The 15,528-nt window shown below is 45.7% G+C and overlaps 1 protein-coding gene across 1 annotated transcript; it reads left to right on the plus strand.

Annotated features, from left to right (window-relative positions):
* Positions 1-310: 310 nt before the first annotated feature.
* Positions 311-14,695, plus strand: RBM5 (RNA binding motif protein 5; the record flags this gene model as incomplete). Its single annotated transcript, XM_009582922.1, has 22 exons — positions 311-466; positions 2,466-2,535; positions 3,013-3,086; positions 5,425-5,508; positions 6,222-6,282; positions 6,433-6,498; positions 6,648-6,808; positions 7,757-7,854; positions 8,315-8,402; positions 8,624-8,701; positions 8,790-8,862; positions 9,394-9,479; positions 9,818-9,896; positions 10,161-10,252; positions 10,813-10,977; positions 11,451-11,597; positions 11,688-11,759; positions 12,206-12,385; positions 12,595-12,669; positions 13,162-13,259; positions 13,338-13,467; positions 14,031-14,695. Coding segments are annotated over 22 exons (2,259 nt in total), but the record flags the coding sequence as incomplete, so codon positions are not given.
* Between the last annotated feature and the right edge of the window lie 833 nt (positions 14,696-15,528).

The raw sequence follows: 15,528 nt of genomic DNA on the forward strand, positions 1-15,528 counted from the left end.
ACAGCGCCGGGCAGTTCTGGGTGCCTCGTGGGGAGGGAAGGGGCCGGGCCCAGCCCGGGGTCCTGGTACCAGCCCTCCTGGGGCCGGGGGAGCCCGGTCCGTGGTGCCAGGGTTGGCATGCCGGGGGTTTCCTAGAGCGAAGGTGAGAGGGGGGTTTTGAGCTCGGTGTTCTGCCTGAGGCCGTCAGGACCAAACCTGAGAAAGATGCTCACATGGGGAGTTGGTGGTTTTGTTTTGCTTTGTTTTTATGGCATTGCGGGGGCATGCCGCTAGAAATTGTGGTGGTTAATTCTGGGCGCTGCCTTCTCAGCGGGAGCGGGAGCGCAGGAACAGTGACAAATCAGAAGATGGATACCATTCCGATGGCGACTATGGAGAGCACGACTACAGGAACGACATTAACGATGAGAAAGAAAGCAAAACCATCATGTTACGTGGCCTTCCCATCACGGTTACGGAGAACGATGTAAGTAGCTAGGAAGGGGCTTTGCTTTTCTTGTGCCCTGGGAAATCGGCAGCTTTGTGTCGGCAGGTCTGTGTGGTAGTCGCTGCTGCCATTTTGTTGAAAGCTGCATCATGGTGGCCCCCTCTCCAACGTGTTGGTCGGGCTGCCATTTTGAATCCTAAAAGGATTTAAACTCTCACTGTTAAGTAACAGAGGTCAGTTGAATGTTAAGCAGTTTCTTTCAAACGGAACAAGCTGTGAATAGTCTTTTTTCATGCATGTTTGGATGCTTTCCCTGAGAGTGGATTTTAAACTATCTGCTCTTTTCTGCTTTTCTGTATAGGAGGGAAGAGGCAGATTTTTTTTTCTTCTCCCCTGCTACCCCCGACCCGGGAGAGCGAGGGGAGGGGGAGAGAGACAGAGAGGAGGTACTTCCTTGAATTTTTCCGGGTCTTTATTGAGGCCAGAAGCTCTGACTGGTGGGGTTACCCGCACACCAAGCTCCTCAGCTGAATATGGCCCTGCACAAAGCTGCTTTGTGTGGGTACAGCTGTGGAAGTCATAAAATGGCTGCTGTGGAGCTGACAGAGGAAGTACAAATGAGCTTGGTATATGGTTATATAACTTTTTTTGATAGAAAGATATGGAAGGTGATCAGCTTTGAGCTTTGTTTTCTTACTATTTTTTAAATTTTTTTTCTTCCTTGCTGGATTATTTTGATTACTAAGGTACCAGCTTACAACTGCTGTTTTGAGGGGTGGGTGGGAACCCTGTAAAAGCTGAGCTATTCCGGTTTGTTTTCAGGCAGACTCCACCTCTGCCTCTGAGATCTTTGTGCATCGATTCCTAACACAGAGAATCCTTTTGCACCATTTTTGTAATGGAATTTTTTTTTTTTGCTTTGTTTTTCTTGATTATTTGCTACCCTCCTAGTATTGAGTGTTCTTTTTAATCATTGTGTGCTGGTCTAATATTTTCATAAGTCCTTGATAAAGTGTAGACTCCTGCATCCAAATGAGACAACCCAGTCAGACATTGCACAGGACATTTCAGAACAGTTTTTGTTTCTGAGGTATTAATGTAGCTCTACAGTTGTGCAAATAACTGTAGCATAATTTATGGGAAAGTTTGATTCTGGACTCATCTTTAGAATGTAGATGATAGATCTTGGAACTACTATTTGTTTTCTTAAGTTAACATTACTTCGATAGTTCTGATTGTGTACATATTTTTCACCTTTTTCCACTTTTTTCGTGGGAAAAAAGCTACTTGCACTGGAGAGGTCAGTTCCAGTCAGCATGTAAATAGGCAGCTTTAGATCAGTTTTGACCCTGCTGAGCAGCCCTGTTTTATGTATTGTAGTTTGAGTTCTGTAAGAGCTGCTAAAAACTTCCTTCTGCTCTGATATTAAAAAATTCATGAATGTTTTTTTTTCCTATATGCCTCTCCACAGTAATTCATGTAGCCTGGGCCACAACGTAAGCATCTTTGTTATGGCTGAAGAACTGACTTCTCTTCAGCTTGTTCTTTGAGATGATACATTCTTCACAAATCTGCTTTATCTCCTGAAAAACAGAAGGGGAACTGTTAGAGGATCAGAACTGTAGTGTGAGGCTTAAGAATACATACATCATGGAGCCTTGCAGTATAGCGTTTTTGTTTTTCTTTGCCAGGGATGTTTAGATACACAGGGAGAGGGATGCTAGCAGTGTTCTTTGTAAAAACTTGGGACCAAACACAGTATTAGCCAAATCTTGCACAAATAACCTTAGAACACAAGATCGTAGTGATTCAGATTCTGGAGAGTTCTGTGGTCTAAGTGAAAGCGACATTTCTAGTGTAGCAAAGGACTATGTGGGTTCTCCCTAAAGGTTTTCTTTTTCTCTGAGATCTCTGAGTGTTAAGAATTTTAAGTTTCTGTGTGCCTCTTGCATGTATTGTAAGGTAGGTTCCTTCTGTGACTGTCCTAGCTGTCTGCCAAGATGTGAAAATTTAACTGTCTGATTAAAATCTCATGCAGATTCGGGAACTTATTGAGTCCTTTGAAGGTCCTCAGCCTGCAGACGTGAGGCTGATGAAAAGAAAGACAGGTGAGAGCTCTTAATCCAGTTTTTTGACATCATCTTCCTCTTCCCCAGCCCAAAAGAGTATCCAGAATTGTCCCCAAACTGCAAGCACATGCAATAAAAAAATAAAAGGTTTGCCATGGCTAAGGAATGTGGCTTTTTGGAAGACTTTTAGATAGCTGGTCAACATGTTAAAAGAAGTCTGTCTACAGGGGGTTTTGTTAACAGGTATTGGTAAGTAATACTAGTATAAACCCATTTAATAGTATGTAGTCTGTTGCATGGTTACCTTTAAACATGGATTCAAATCGAGTGAAATGTAGCCAGTTAAGGGAGCTTGGTTCCTTGCCATGGCAAAATAACGAGCAGATCCCAGCAGTTGACGTCGCATTTGTAAAGCTGCTTTGTCATGAAGTAATGAAGCAGTTGGAGAGAGATTCACCTGTTTTAAAGGAACTGACTAACACAAGTATCCCGTCTATATCTGAATGCTGTCTCTAGGTGTAAGCCGTGGTTTCGCCTTCGTGGAGTTTTATCACTTTCAAGATGCTACCAGCTGGATGGAAGCCAATCAGGTTGCTTCACTCACCAAGTCTAGATATTCCTGAAAATGGAACAAGTCTGTACAGTTTAAAAAAAAAAAAAAAGGAAAAAATAAAGGTGGAAGGAGTGGTTTGTTCCATAACAGTGATTTAAAAGAATAAAAGCTTTGTATATATTAAAATTTGTAACAGTAGGATAAAATATCATAAAATAACATTAGGAGAGAAAATTGGCTATTTGGAGCACTAAAATGTGCCATTGTTTTAAATTACTACTTTTTGATTTAATTGGCTCATGAAGGTTTAGCAAGTAGTCCTTAAAAAATGCTAACTTATTTCCACCTGAGGTTTCCTTCTCTGCTGCCAGAGAAAGCACCAGATCTCTGCATTACATTGGTATTAACCCTGAAAGAGAAGTGCCAGTTCATGGCAATAGTGCATTCCCCTGGTTAAAGGGGGAGAACTGGCTCTTCTACAGGAAAAGCATGTTTATTCCAGCTAAATTTGGTAAAGACTGAGTTCTCGCATACGTTACACCGTGTATTTTGGCTTTTTTGGAGTATGACTTGATAAGGAGCCAAAATGCGATCAAGAGTCCTCTTTTCCAATGAGATTTTCCTGTTGCACTGCAAACAGTTTCACTGGCTTTTGCTCCTTTTTGAATATTCATAATCTGTTTTAACAACAGAACTTAAAAATACTCTCAAAGTGAGCAAAGTGTATCAAGCCTTTTTTTTTTTTTTAACAACTGAGTATTTGATGCGAAGGTCCCTGGGCAGCATGAGGAATGGTATTCTGCTCTGTTGGTGTTATGCATAAAGAAAGGGCACCGTAGTGGGATTGATAGGCAGGCAGTTCCAGCAGGTGGCAGTTGTCGTGTGCCTTATGCTGGAATAGGGTTTCACATGTCCCATACCATGGGTGATTTCCCCAACCAGAGAGCAGTTGTTCAAATTTTGTTTTCCTGACATGCTGTTCAGTAGGGTTGCTGGATGCAGCACGAGGACTTATGTGAAGAAATTAATGCTGAGCATATTTTCAGAAACGAGATAATTTTAATATATACAAAGCTGTGCTGATGCATAATTTATTGAAAAATACTCAAATTCACTCCAGTAACCAGCCACCCTAGTAGTAGGGAAAACGTAGAATCTCCCCAGCAGCCCGGTTGCTGACTGTTAGATGAAAGAATGATGTATTGCAACTATGCCAGCAGCTTTGTTTCTATGTGTGCATATCCAGTGAGTGCTGGGCCCTCCAACCCTCCCTCCTGCCGGTAGGAGAAATGGCTTTGCCCTATTTAGTTGTGCAGAATGTAAGAGCCTTATTCATGCTACGTGCTAGATCTATGTCAGACCCTGTTACCAGAAAAGCCACCGGTCCTGACACTTCTGTGGTACCTCTGCAGTAAGCCAACCTGCTATAAAATTAGTTCTATTGAAGTGTCTGGGGTTTGGCCTCTAATATGCACTTCCTCAGACATACTTCCACCTGTTTGACAAAAATATGTTGATGGCCATATATTGAAAGGGCATTCTGCATACCCACGCTTGGCAAAGTGTGAGGCTGAGAATCAAGGCTTCTTAAATAAATGTAAATTCCAAACTCCTCTAAAGTCAGAGTGAGAGGACGTGCTGAAAGCATTATGAACTTTTCCTACCCCTGGAAAGCTTCAGTTGCAGTCTAGTTACTCATTTTGGAGAGCTCCTGCCTGAATGAAGAACACAAACCTCTCGTGCAGGCTTCCAATTGAACTGATGCATTAGTCAAAGGAAACCACTCTGAGTTACATTTCGGTTGATGGCACTTGTAATCCAGCCTCCAAGAAGTCTAAGCAGGGTCCCTTTGGGAGGAATTACTGTATTTTCAAAGGGACACTTCTGAAGAAAGTGCTTGGAAAAGTAATCCAAATGTGGTTGTTAAAAGGTCTGGGGTATTTGGAGTAGGGGAAGAAGTGAAGCAGTCACCTAAGGACATGTTTAAAAAGTCGCTCAGTGCTATACCAGAAGTGAATAGAAATGTGGGGGCAAAGAGACTCCTAAAAATGTGTTAATCCTGAACACGGCAGGTTAGGACTTTGTCTCCTTCGAGACACTTCCTGGTTCCATGTCAGCGTTTAGTGTTTGGCAGCTTTTTCAACACTCCCTGATTCCGTTTATCTTTGCTCCACATCCCATTTTCTTACTGCCCTCGTCCTCCTCTCTGCAGGATTGGATGGGCAGGGTGTAGGTGGCGGTGGTTGTCCTCCACATCCTCCCCATATGTTGTCCATTTAATTCAGGAGCACTGATTCCTCCGAAGGGTGCTCTGCCATGGGAAAATGGACATGTGTGCCTCGATACAGGAATAACTGAAACCACTTTTTTTGCAGAAAAAGCTGGTGATTCAAGGGAAGCAGATTGCGATGCACTACAGCAACCCCAGGCCTAAATTTGAGGACTGGCTTTGCAACAAGGTACAGTGGAGGGAGTGGGGTTTTTTTTATCGGAGGGAGTTTGTCTTAGCTTCAGTGCTCTTCACCAGCTCAGTGGTTTGAACAAAGTGATACATGATTATACTGCTGGTCCATATGACATCATAGGAATAGTAAGACGCAAGTATGAAAAGGTTTTGTAGCTTGGTGGCAAAGTAGTCGGAGTGATAGAGGTGTTGCCCCAGAAGACACAGAGATTGGGCAGAGAGCTGTACTACAATATGAAGTCATTAGGTGATGACTTACTTAGCGTTGAATTGCTGCTGGTCTGCTATGTACTGCTGTGCGCTCCTTGTTTGACCCCCCGCTAAGTGGAGATGATTTAGTAGGTTGACCAGGCTGTTTTGTCAGGCTTTAACTACACTTTTCCCCCATAAAGATAACTTGTTTTCCAGCCTGTGTTTCATTTTAACATTGTGCTTTTTAAAGTAGGGATTTTACTGGGATTGTAAATTGAAGACCACACAGTTAAAATAACTAAATAATTCAGGAGGACTAGGAAGAAGGTAGCTGGGGTGTTCTGAAAAGCAGCTGTGATACGGACAAGGGTGGCTTTTACTGTTCTCGATTATTCTGATGTGTTTAGCCTCGTTGTGGTACTTTGTGTGAATGTCTTGTTTTCACTGTTGTACAGCAAATGCCAAAATGGTTAGAAATTACCTGAGTTCTTAGTAGGCCTCTCTTGTTCCTCACAGTGCTGCCTTTACAACTTCAGAAGGAGGCTAAAATGCTTCCGCTGTGGAGCGGACAAATTCGGTAGGTTACATTGATCTCCTTGGCTTTGTTTGATTTTGTGGGAGGCTATGTAGGAAACAAAGTTCACTGCGGGTCCTAGACTGGCTTGTGAAATGGGGTTTGAGTGAGCGAGCCATATTGTAACTAAAATACTTTCCTCTTCCTATGAAGATTCAGAACAGGAGGTGCCACCTGGAGCAGCAGAAGCCGTTCAGTCTGTGGATTATTACTGTGATAGTAAGTTATCTTTGACTTACTGTATAATGTGAAATGTAAACACAGGTACTGAAATCCTGCCTGTACCTCAGACTGCCTGCTGAAGAGCTTGAAGTACTCTGGAAAGCAGTTATGTGCACAGCTAATGTCATACTTTCTTTTCTCCTCAGCCATCATTCTCCGAAACATTGCTCCTCACACAGTAGTGGAATCCATCATGACTGCCTTGTCTCCATATGCATCTCTGGCAGTCAATAATATTCGTCTTATCAAAGACAAGCAGACTCAGCAAAATAGAGGCTTTGCGTTTGTGCAGCTGTCTTCTGCTATGGTGAGGGCCTTACTGATGCGTTGGGAGAGAAACAGCTTGTTAATGTGCTTGTCCTGAAGCATTTAGAGCCTTTGAGCTGTCTGAAGGACCGCCCCAATTCACCGAGGGTTAATTGACACTCATTGTGTCAAAGCCTTTCATCATTAGCTGCAGTTTGGAAAGAAGGTGGTAGGACGCTGTGAGCACATTGGAAAGCTCTTTTCGTAGCAGAGTGCTGTTCTGGATTGAAGGCTAGCTTCGCACTTGGATCACAAAAATAATGGTCTGGGATCATATTTTGATCACAGAAATTAAGGGCTGGGGCATAGAATGTGGGAGAAAGTGCACAGAATTGGGCTTCTTTCACCTTAAGAAGGGGGAGGAGGCAGATCTTGCTGCTCTGCAGCATCCAGTGGGAGGGTGTAGGGACAGCAGAGAGATACTCTTCTCAAGGGTACACAGGGATAGGAATGTAGGCAACAGCCATAAATTGAAACATGGGAAACTGCAGTGAGGTACTCTCAACTGTGAGGGAGGTCAAATACTGGCACAAGGTCCCTGAAGGGTGGTAGAATCTCTGTTCCTGCATATACCAAAGTCAATCAGCAATGTGATCTGTTTGGACCTGCTTTAGGCAGAGTGGAACAGTTTGGTTTTGGATGAAAACGGGTGCCTGATGTCAGTCTCTGCTGGCCTCCGTTTTGGAGTAACTTGGGACAAACATCTGCTTTATAAAGCTAAGATTTTGGAACATGTTTAATATTCAGTGTCCCAGGGAAACTCGCGCTATTTGCACGTGGGCTGTGATCAGTCCCACTGTGCTCTTTTGTGTATAGTATGAGGAGATGGAGGTGTTCTTGCAGCATTAGCTGCTTTCAGTGGCATGTATGTGAAAAGGTGGAGCTTTGGGAACTTCTGAATCCTCGTCAGTAACCTGCCTTTCATAATAATGAGTGTTTCTCGTTGTAGGATGCGTCTCAACTGCTGCAGATCTTACAAAGTCTTCAGCCACCATTAAAAATAGATGGCAAAACAATTGGTGTTGACTTTGCAAAGAGTGCCAGAAAGTGAGTTCCGATAGCAGTTGATTATTCCCCCCTTCCCTCCCCATTTATATTAAAGATTTGTGGTTGTCACCTGGGCTTTTACCAAGAATACTGTCACTCCAAAGTTTTGCTTCCCTTAAGTGTCTTGTGTTGCATGCATCCTGCTCTTCATTGTGTGTGAGGAGAGTGAAAGCAGTGTTTCCTACCACCCCTATTTCCAGTCCTCTGAAGATAACATCACAGCTGCTTGCGTACACAGCACGCTTGTTTCCTTGGAGACCTAGTGACTTGTTCTTGACTGTACAACAATGAATCTAAAGTTCCTTTGCTTGCCAAGCAGTGCCTTGGCTCATTCATTACAATCAGAATGTTTAAAACTGCTAAGAAATCCATGCGTAAGGGCAGACTCTACATCCTTGCGTAGGGAGACACTTCAGAAAAAAGCGGTATTTACTCAGATGTGTGATTTTTGTGATTACAGGGACTTGCTTCTCCCAGACGGTAACAGAGTCAGCGCCTTCTCTGTGGCAAGTACAGCCATTGCTGCAGCTCAGTGGTCGTCCACTCAGGTATGATTTGGAGGCTGTCGCTCGTATGCTCATAGTCCTGCTTTCCTGAAAATGAAAACATAGAACATGTAATTTCACTGCTGGCCACTTGCTTCGTTGAACTGACCAAAGCTGCTATGACAGATCTGCTCTGACAGTTAGGCCGGAGCCTAAGCAGTGTTGAAACTCTTAAATACAGTAACTTACCTGTCCCTGACAAAAATTACCTGTTCGAATTTCAGCCACAGACTGGAGAAGGCAGCACCCTTGACTACAGCTACCTCCAGTCAGGACAGGATGGCTACACACAGTATGCTCAGGTTTGTAGTGGCAGTTGTGCTCTAACCGGTAGGTGGTTGTAATTTGGACGTCTGCTCATCTTGCATTGTCATTCATTTCCCTTTGCAGTACTCCCAGGATTATCAGCAGTACTACCAAAATCAAGGCGGAGTGTTGGACACAGACACAGCTACCATATCAGGTAGTACTTCTGATGTGTGGGAGATGCTGCTGTTCGTAATGATAACTTTGCAGCAGTGGTATTTTACCTTAGCCTTTATGTTAGTTTGCTGGGTAAAGGGAGACTTGGCTCATTTTGCTCTCAGGATGTCTGAATGAGTGTGTGTTACTAGAGAACCGTAACAAATTCGTTCAAGTGGGACCTTTAGTCTGCAAGATGAGAGAGCAGACTCTGTTTCAGACTATTGACAAAAACCTTGAACTCATGAGAACTGTGTAAGCAGGTCTAGACAAATCTTCAGTGCTAGCAGCTGTCAGAGGCCAGAACTCACTGACTTTGGGAGCAGAATATTTCCTCCTGAAAAGGAAATCATTCCTTGTCTGGGTAGAAAATACCCACTGTGTATCTGTCTCCTTTTGAACGTTTATTGCCTTGTTTGGCTGCTGGAGCTGGAATTAGGAGCTGAAACTGTAAACAAAGTAATTTTAGCCCTAGGGTGAAGTACTGTTTTACAAATTAGTTGGCTTATCCATTATTGCTCTCTGTTGGCAGGAGCTCCAGTCACTACCACCACAGCTGCAGTTGTGTCCCAGAGTCCTCAGTTATATAATCAACAGACAAACTCACCTGACTCTCCGGTAATTACAGCACTAATTACTCCTTGCTTTCAATGCCAGGGTTATGTGGGATATCTGACTTAGCTGTGGCCTTTGCTCTTCAAAGTGGGTGGGACAGCAAAGCTGCTGAGTATCCATGGGTTAGTCACACTGCTTGTGGTCATAAGTTGCCTGCCATTTCTTTTCCATGATAGTTTTGTTCCTTGTTAAAGGTGAGCGCTAAGTGTACTGGTGAAGAGGAGCTAGCTGTTGTATGCGTGGTGTGGGCTGCTCATGCCTTAGCTCGCTGTCCTTCTTTTCTTGTGTCTCGGTGACAGATTTTCTAGTTGAGGTTCCTGGTTTTGTTTTGGTTTTTTCAGACACAATCAGCACCACCTACCACTAGCACTCAGGCACAAACGGCTCCCCCGACTGGCGTAGTCCCTGGAACCAAGTACGGTAAGCAATCAGGAGTTGCTCTTGGAGACAGGTGTCTGTCACTGTATAGCAGGAGAGAGACTCGGCTTTGGCTGAGTGCTCTATTACCATGTGTTGGTGAAGCTGTCCCTGGAGAGTGTATTTTGCACGGGTGATTAAGAGCCCTTTACAGGCACGTCTGCTGTCATGGCTGCTAATAATCTCAGAATTTTACCTGAAATGTGGAAAGATACCTGTCTGAATTCGACTGGAACGACCATGTCCCACACTTTAATTTTTTTACAGCTGTCCCTGACACTTCCACCTACCAGTATGATGAATCTTCAGGATATTATTATGATCCTATAACAGGTCTCTACTATGATCCTAATTCCCAGGTAAACACAAGTTCTTCCCACCTGTCTTAATGGTTAAGGTCCATTAGTTCCCTCTCTCTCATCATGAGAGTGAAATTAACCTTCTGAGTCTGACAAAATACCGAATGTAGCAGATAGCTCTCAGCAGTGTGCGTAGGGCTGGGACTTGACTTCCCTCTGGTATAGCCCTTCATTTTTCTCTCCTTCCTTTAATTTTCCTCCCAGTTTGGCCCATATAGGATTAGCACTTGTCACAGACACTGTAATTGAGCTATTTCATTGCGGAGTGCCCAGCAAAGTGCAGCCAGCTCTTGGCTCTGGTGGGTCCTCTCCTGGGAGAGGCAAAAGGTTCTCCATAGTGCTGTTGGGCAGAACGCCTGTGTTTGGGGACAGAGGCTTCAACCACTTCATGCCTTTTGACTCCTTTGTGGAGTCTGCAAAACTTGTTTGGACTCTGCAAAACGCCTTCCCATTTGATGTGGATGGTAGTCTGAATCGGCCAGCTTGCTTGGGTTCTCCCTTGGACGCTTAGCTTGCATGAGGCGTTCAACTGTCTGACTCTCTTTTCCTCTCTCCGGCAGTATTACTACAATGCCTTAACCCAGCAGTACCTTTACTGGGATGGCGAAAAGGAGACCTACATGCCTGCTGCGGAAGGTATCACATACCAACAAACAGCTACCACAACCACCACCAAAGAAGTGAAGGAGAAGAAAGAGAAGCCTAAAAGTAAAACAGCGCAACAGGTAAAAGACAAAATGGGATCGTAACTGGGCTAAAGTCTTCTGTGGAATGGGATAATAGTTGTCCTTTTTCATGACAAAGGAAATCCTGAGTTATTCAGTGGGGTGCATGCCTGCAATTTGCAGGCATTGTATAGGGCTGAGGAGAGGTGGAGTTGGCAAGGCTTCAGTGCAGAAATGAGCTCTGCATAGGAGGAATGTATATGGAATCATGCCAGGACCAGTAGGAGTATAACTGAGCTGTCACTTAGAGGATTAGATTGATAAGAAGGGTTCATACAGTAAAACAAGCAAGCTGTGGTATCTTTGAACACTGTATACAGGGAAACAGCTGCACTACATCCAGCATCCTGGGGTTTAAAAATAAAAGGTAGTGGGTTGCCTTGTTCTGGAAACTGTATGCAAGGTTGAATCTGTGTCATAGGAGATTGACAGCTGTGAGGGGAGCTGTCTGAGCAAACCACTCTGCATTTCAGATTGCTAAAGACATGGAGCGCTGGGCAAAGAGTTTGAACAAGCAGAAAGAGAACTTCAAGAATAGCTTCCAGCCACTGAGCAACAGGGAGGAGGAGCGGAAAGAGTCAGCGGCTGCAGATGCAGGCTTTGCCCTCTTTGAGAAAAAGGTGAAGGTGCTGGCAATATCGTGCTGTGGGGTGGGGTGTGGTAGGACATGGCAGAGAGCTTGGTGCTCATGGCATTCTTGTCTCATCCAGGGAGCTCTGTCTGAGAGACAGCAGATCTTGCCAGAGGTGATGAAAAATGGGGATGATGAAAATCCGCTGAAGGTGAGTATGAGGTACCTGACAGAGGTATTCCCAAAGGTTACTGGTAAAGCACTTTAGAGGACGTCTAGCAGATACTTGCTTTCCAATCTGGATTTCCACAGCATCATCTGTAAAAGGTTGTGGTGGTTACAGTGGTCCAGTGCAAGTGCAGTAGGCTGGGTGACTGAGGCAAGCTCAGAAGAGCTGTGATTTCTAGCCTCAAGAGCTCAGCTGAGGTTTTGAGGTTTCTAAAAACACTGTACTCACATTATTGTTTGGCTAGTGGGAACTAAGTCTTGCAGCCACTGTAGTGGTTCTTTTGAGTTGCATTTCATCCTTGGTAATAAGAGAATGATGCCTCTCCTGTGCAACAAACACATCTACAGCCTCTGTGGTCCCTTTTTGGGCTTTCCTCTGAACTGTGGTGACACTGTTGCACTCCCCTTAACGTTGTCCTTCCTTTCCAGCGTGGCCTCGTGGCTGCCTACAGTGGTGATAGCGATAACGATGAGGACTTACTGGAAAGAATGGAGAATGAGGAAGAGAAGCTGACTGACTGGAAGAAGATGGCTTGTCTGCTGTGTAGAAGGCAGTTCCCAAACAAAGATGCTCTGATTCGACACCAGCAGCTGTCCGACCTGCACAAGGTAGTTGCACTATGCTGTCAGGAAGGTACTTGGTTGCCGTAATTCAGTGTGTAAACAAAAGCTGTGATGCATGTTGCTGTTCGGAAAACTGTTCCTCTTAAAGCAAAAATAGTTGCAGGTGGATTGTTGCTCTCCAAGAAGTCAGCTACTTACGTAAAAAGAGCTGTTGTGCATTTCATGTTGTTAATGTGAATCTCTTCTTCTTTCAGCAAAACATGGATATCTATAGGAGATCAAAGCTTTCAGAGCAGGAACTTGAAGCCCTGGAGCTGCGTGAGAGAGAGGTCAGTGTTGAGATGAGCAGATGAGTAGCTAATGGAAAACCTGCACGGATGATATGTTGAGCTCTCCTTATCCTAACACACATCACTCGAGATAATCCTTGTAAGCCAACCCCTTCTTGGGTCAAGGTTCAGAGCTGTCGTGTTACACGGAGAGAAGCGTCGCATATCCCACAGCTACTGCTTAGCAGGGAAGGGTCCTTCCGCCTCCAGCTCAGGGCTGCCAGACTGGGACCAGAAACCTTCAAGTGGCGATCAACAGCTAATCCACCAGGTGTTGGGGCTGGGCTCTTCCTACCCCAGTGTGGGTTCTGGTGTGCTCCAGGGACTTGAGTTTGAAGATTTTTTTTTTTTTTTGTGGTTTTAGTCAAGCCATGTTTTAGCAGGCTGCAGCAGACAGCTTTCTGTAATAGCAGGCATTGAGCTTACTTCCGTAGTTCAAAGACGGACAAAAGTGTCTTTAAATCAGTACTAAATCTGGTTCCCTTGTTGCAGATGAAATACAGAGACAGAGCGGCTGAGAGGCGGGAGAAGTATGGCATCCCAGAGCCCCCTGAGCCGAAGCGCAAGAAGGTCTATGACGCTGGCACAGTGTATGTATCTGAAAGCTCGTCAACGATTGCTTCAGTACACAATGAGCAATTCAGTTAACTGATCTCTTCTTCCTGCAGTAATTACGAGCAGCCCACCAAAGATGGCCTTGACAACAGTAATATAGGCAACAAGATGCTGCAGGCCATGGGCTGGAGGGAAGGCTCAGGTTTGGGAAGAAAATGTCAGGGCATCACAGCACCTATTGAGGTGAGTAGAGATGATTGCTTTCTTGATGAGGTTTGGTGCCTTTTTTTTTTTTTTTATCCAGAAGTGCTCACTGTTGAAGATCTCTTGTCAAAAAAGCTGCGTCTGTTCATGTTAGCTCCTGCTCCTGTTTGTCCTGTCAGATGCTAAAGCTGGGGCAGAGCTGGGACTCTGACAGGCAGGGCTGTGTTTCCTTCCTTCTGAAGTCGGCTCCTGAGGTGCTGTGGCAGTGGGCCTGCGCTCGAGCTGCATACCCCCGGTGCTGCTTAGGGTGGGCTGCCCTCCCTCCAGCTGTTGGCTTTCCTGGGTTTGTCTGTGCTCTCGGCTATCCTGTCAGGAACTGTGCTCTGTGCAGTTTCATTTTGGCTGCTGTTGGGGTGGGGTCGGAGCGGTGTGAAGCCAGCAAGCGTGGGGTTTTGTGTGCAGTCTGATCTCCTGGTGTCAGTGTTTATGGCTGCATGGGATCCCCAGGGGAGCCTCAGAAGCTGGCTGGACTGAGGAGTGTTTCTGTAGTGGTGATGTGGCTTCTTGCTGCAGAGCTGAAGCATGTCTCTCTTCCCTTGCAGGCCCAAGTACGAATGAGAGGAGCTGGCTTGGGAGCCAAGGGCAGCTCCTACGGTGTGTCCACTGCAGATTCGTACAAAGACGCGGTGCGGAAAGCCATGTTCGCTCGCTTCACGGAGATGGAGTAACGCGCTCTGGCCCGCAAAGCACTTGTTAGCCAGAACTGACTGTTAAACTCTGTAGCCTTGGTGGCCTGGCTGTATTCTGGTTATGGTTTAGAGTTGACCATTTCATTCCCTTGGACTTTTTTCCCTCTCGGCATGTAACACTTCCATGAGCAGATTGTTTGAACTGCCCCAACTTCATGCTGGAGAGCTCCTGGTTAGACCAAAGGGGATGCTGATCTTTATACGGTCCTGTACATAGTGTAATGTATTTTGTGTTTGGAGCGTGTTGTCCAGATGCCACTCCTGCCCTCTTGGAGCAGGGGCAGGACCTGTTAGTTGTGGTTTCACACCGTCTCTGCTCTCCTTTTGTTGTATTGTCTGTCTGGTTTGGTTTTTTTTTTTGGAGAACTTTCCTGTACATTTTGTATGATACATCTTTGTATAGACTTTTTGAAGACTTTGATTCTAGTTGCCAGTTTGGCTCATTTCCAAAAGAAATACATCCAAAAATGATCCTATTTCTGTTTCTCAGTGGGTGAATGAAGAATAAGTTGCCAATGCTACTTGTCCTCTCTGTGGTTCTGCTTCCTCCTTGATGAGACTTCATCCTGGAGTCTCTCTCCTCCACACAGCGCTCCGCTCGCCTGCTTCCTTTCATCCTTCTGCTGTGCTGTGCCTTATTCCGAGTGTCTTTCTCACAGCTTCAGCATGGACGCTGGCTGGTGGAGGACCAGATATCTCTGTATCCCTTCCTGCCTTAGCTACGGGAGCAGGAGAAGACCAGCGGAAATGTCTTCTGCAGCTTGCAGGTCCTGCTCGGGAGCCCCTGGGTGTTATCAGCTGGTCCCCTGGTGGGTGGTGGACTGAAGGGGAGGGTGGCCAGCCTGTGTGGCACCTCTCGGGGAGGCCTGAGCCTGGCACGGGGTTTCTGTGCTCCACTTAGGCTTGCCTCCAGACTCCCCAGGCACAGTGCCATGGAGCTGCTGGAGGCTGGGTGGTGGCGAACCACCTCCTTACCCAGAGGTTTCGTTCTGCAGCTGTTGAGTTACTGTCTTTGTGTTTCTCCTCTGCCCGTGCTTGTGTCTTGGGTATCACCCCTGCGTCCTCTTCCCAAGAGCCAGGATGAGCAGAGGAGGCTCAGCCTTGACCCCTGCCTTTGCTGATGCCTTTGGCTGTGGGGCCTGCTCAGCCTCCCAAGGGAAGCTGAGCCAGGAGTGGTCTTTCCCCATGGAGTAGCTAGGCCAGTGCTCTCCAGGTGGGTGTAGGAGTGGTTTAGGATGGAGCCAAGAGCAGCTCCACCGTCCCTTCTTGTGCAAGGTCCTTCTGTGGGTTGAGGCCAGCTCCTCGTGGCTGCCTTTCAGGGGGTGGGGTGAATCCTGCTCTGCTTGTGGCC

Source organism: Fulmarus glacialis, unplaced genomic scaffold (assembly GCF_000690835.1).
Source record: "Fulmarus glacialis isolate BGI_N327 unplaced genomic scaffold, ASM69083v1 scaffold28608, whole genome shotgun sequence".
Lineage (NCBI taxonomy): Eukaryota > Metazoa > Chordata > Aves > Procellariiformes > Procellariidae > Fulmarus > Fulmarus glacialis.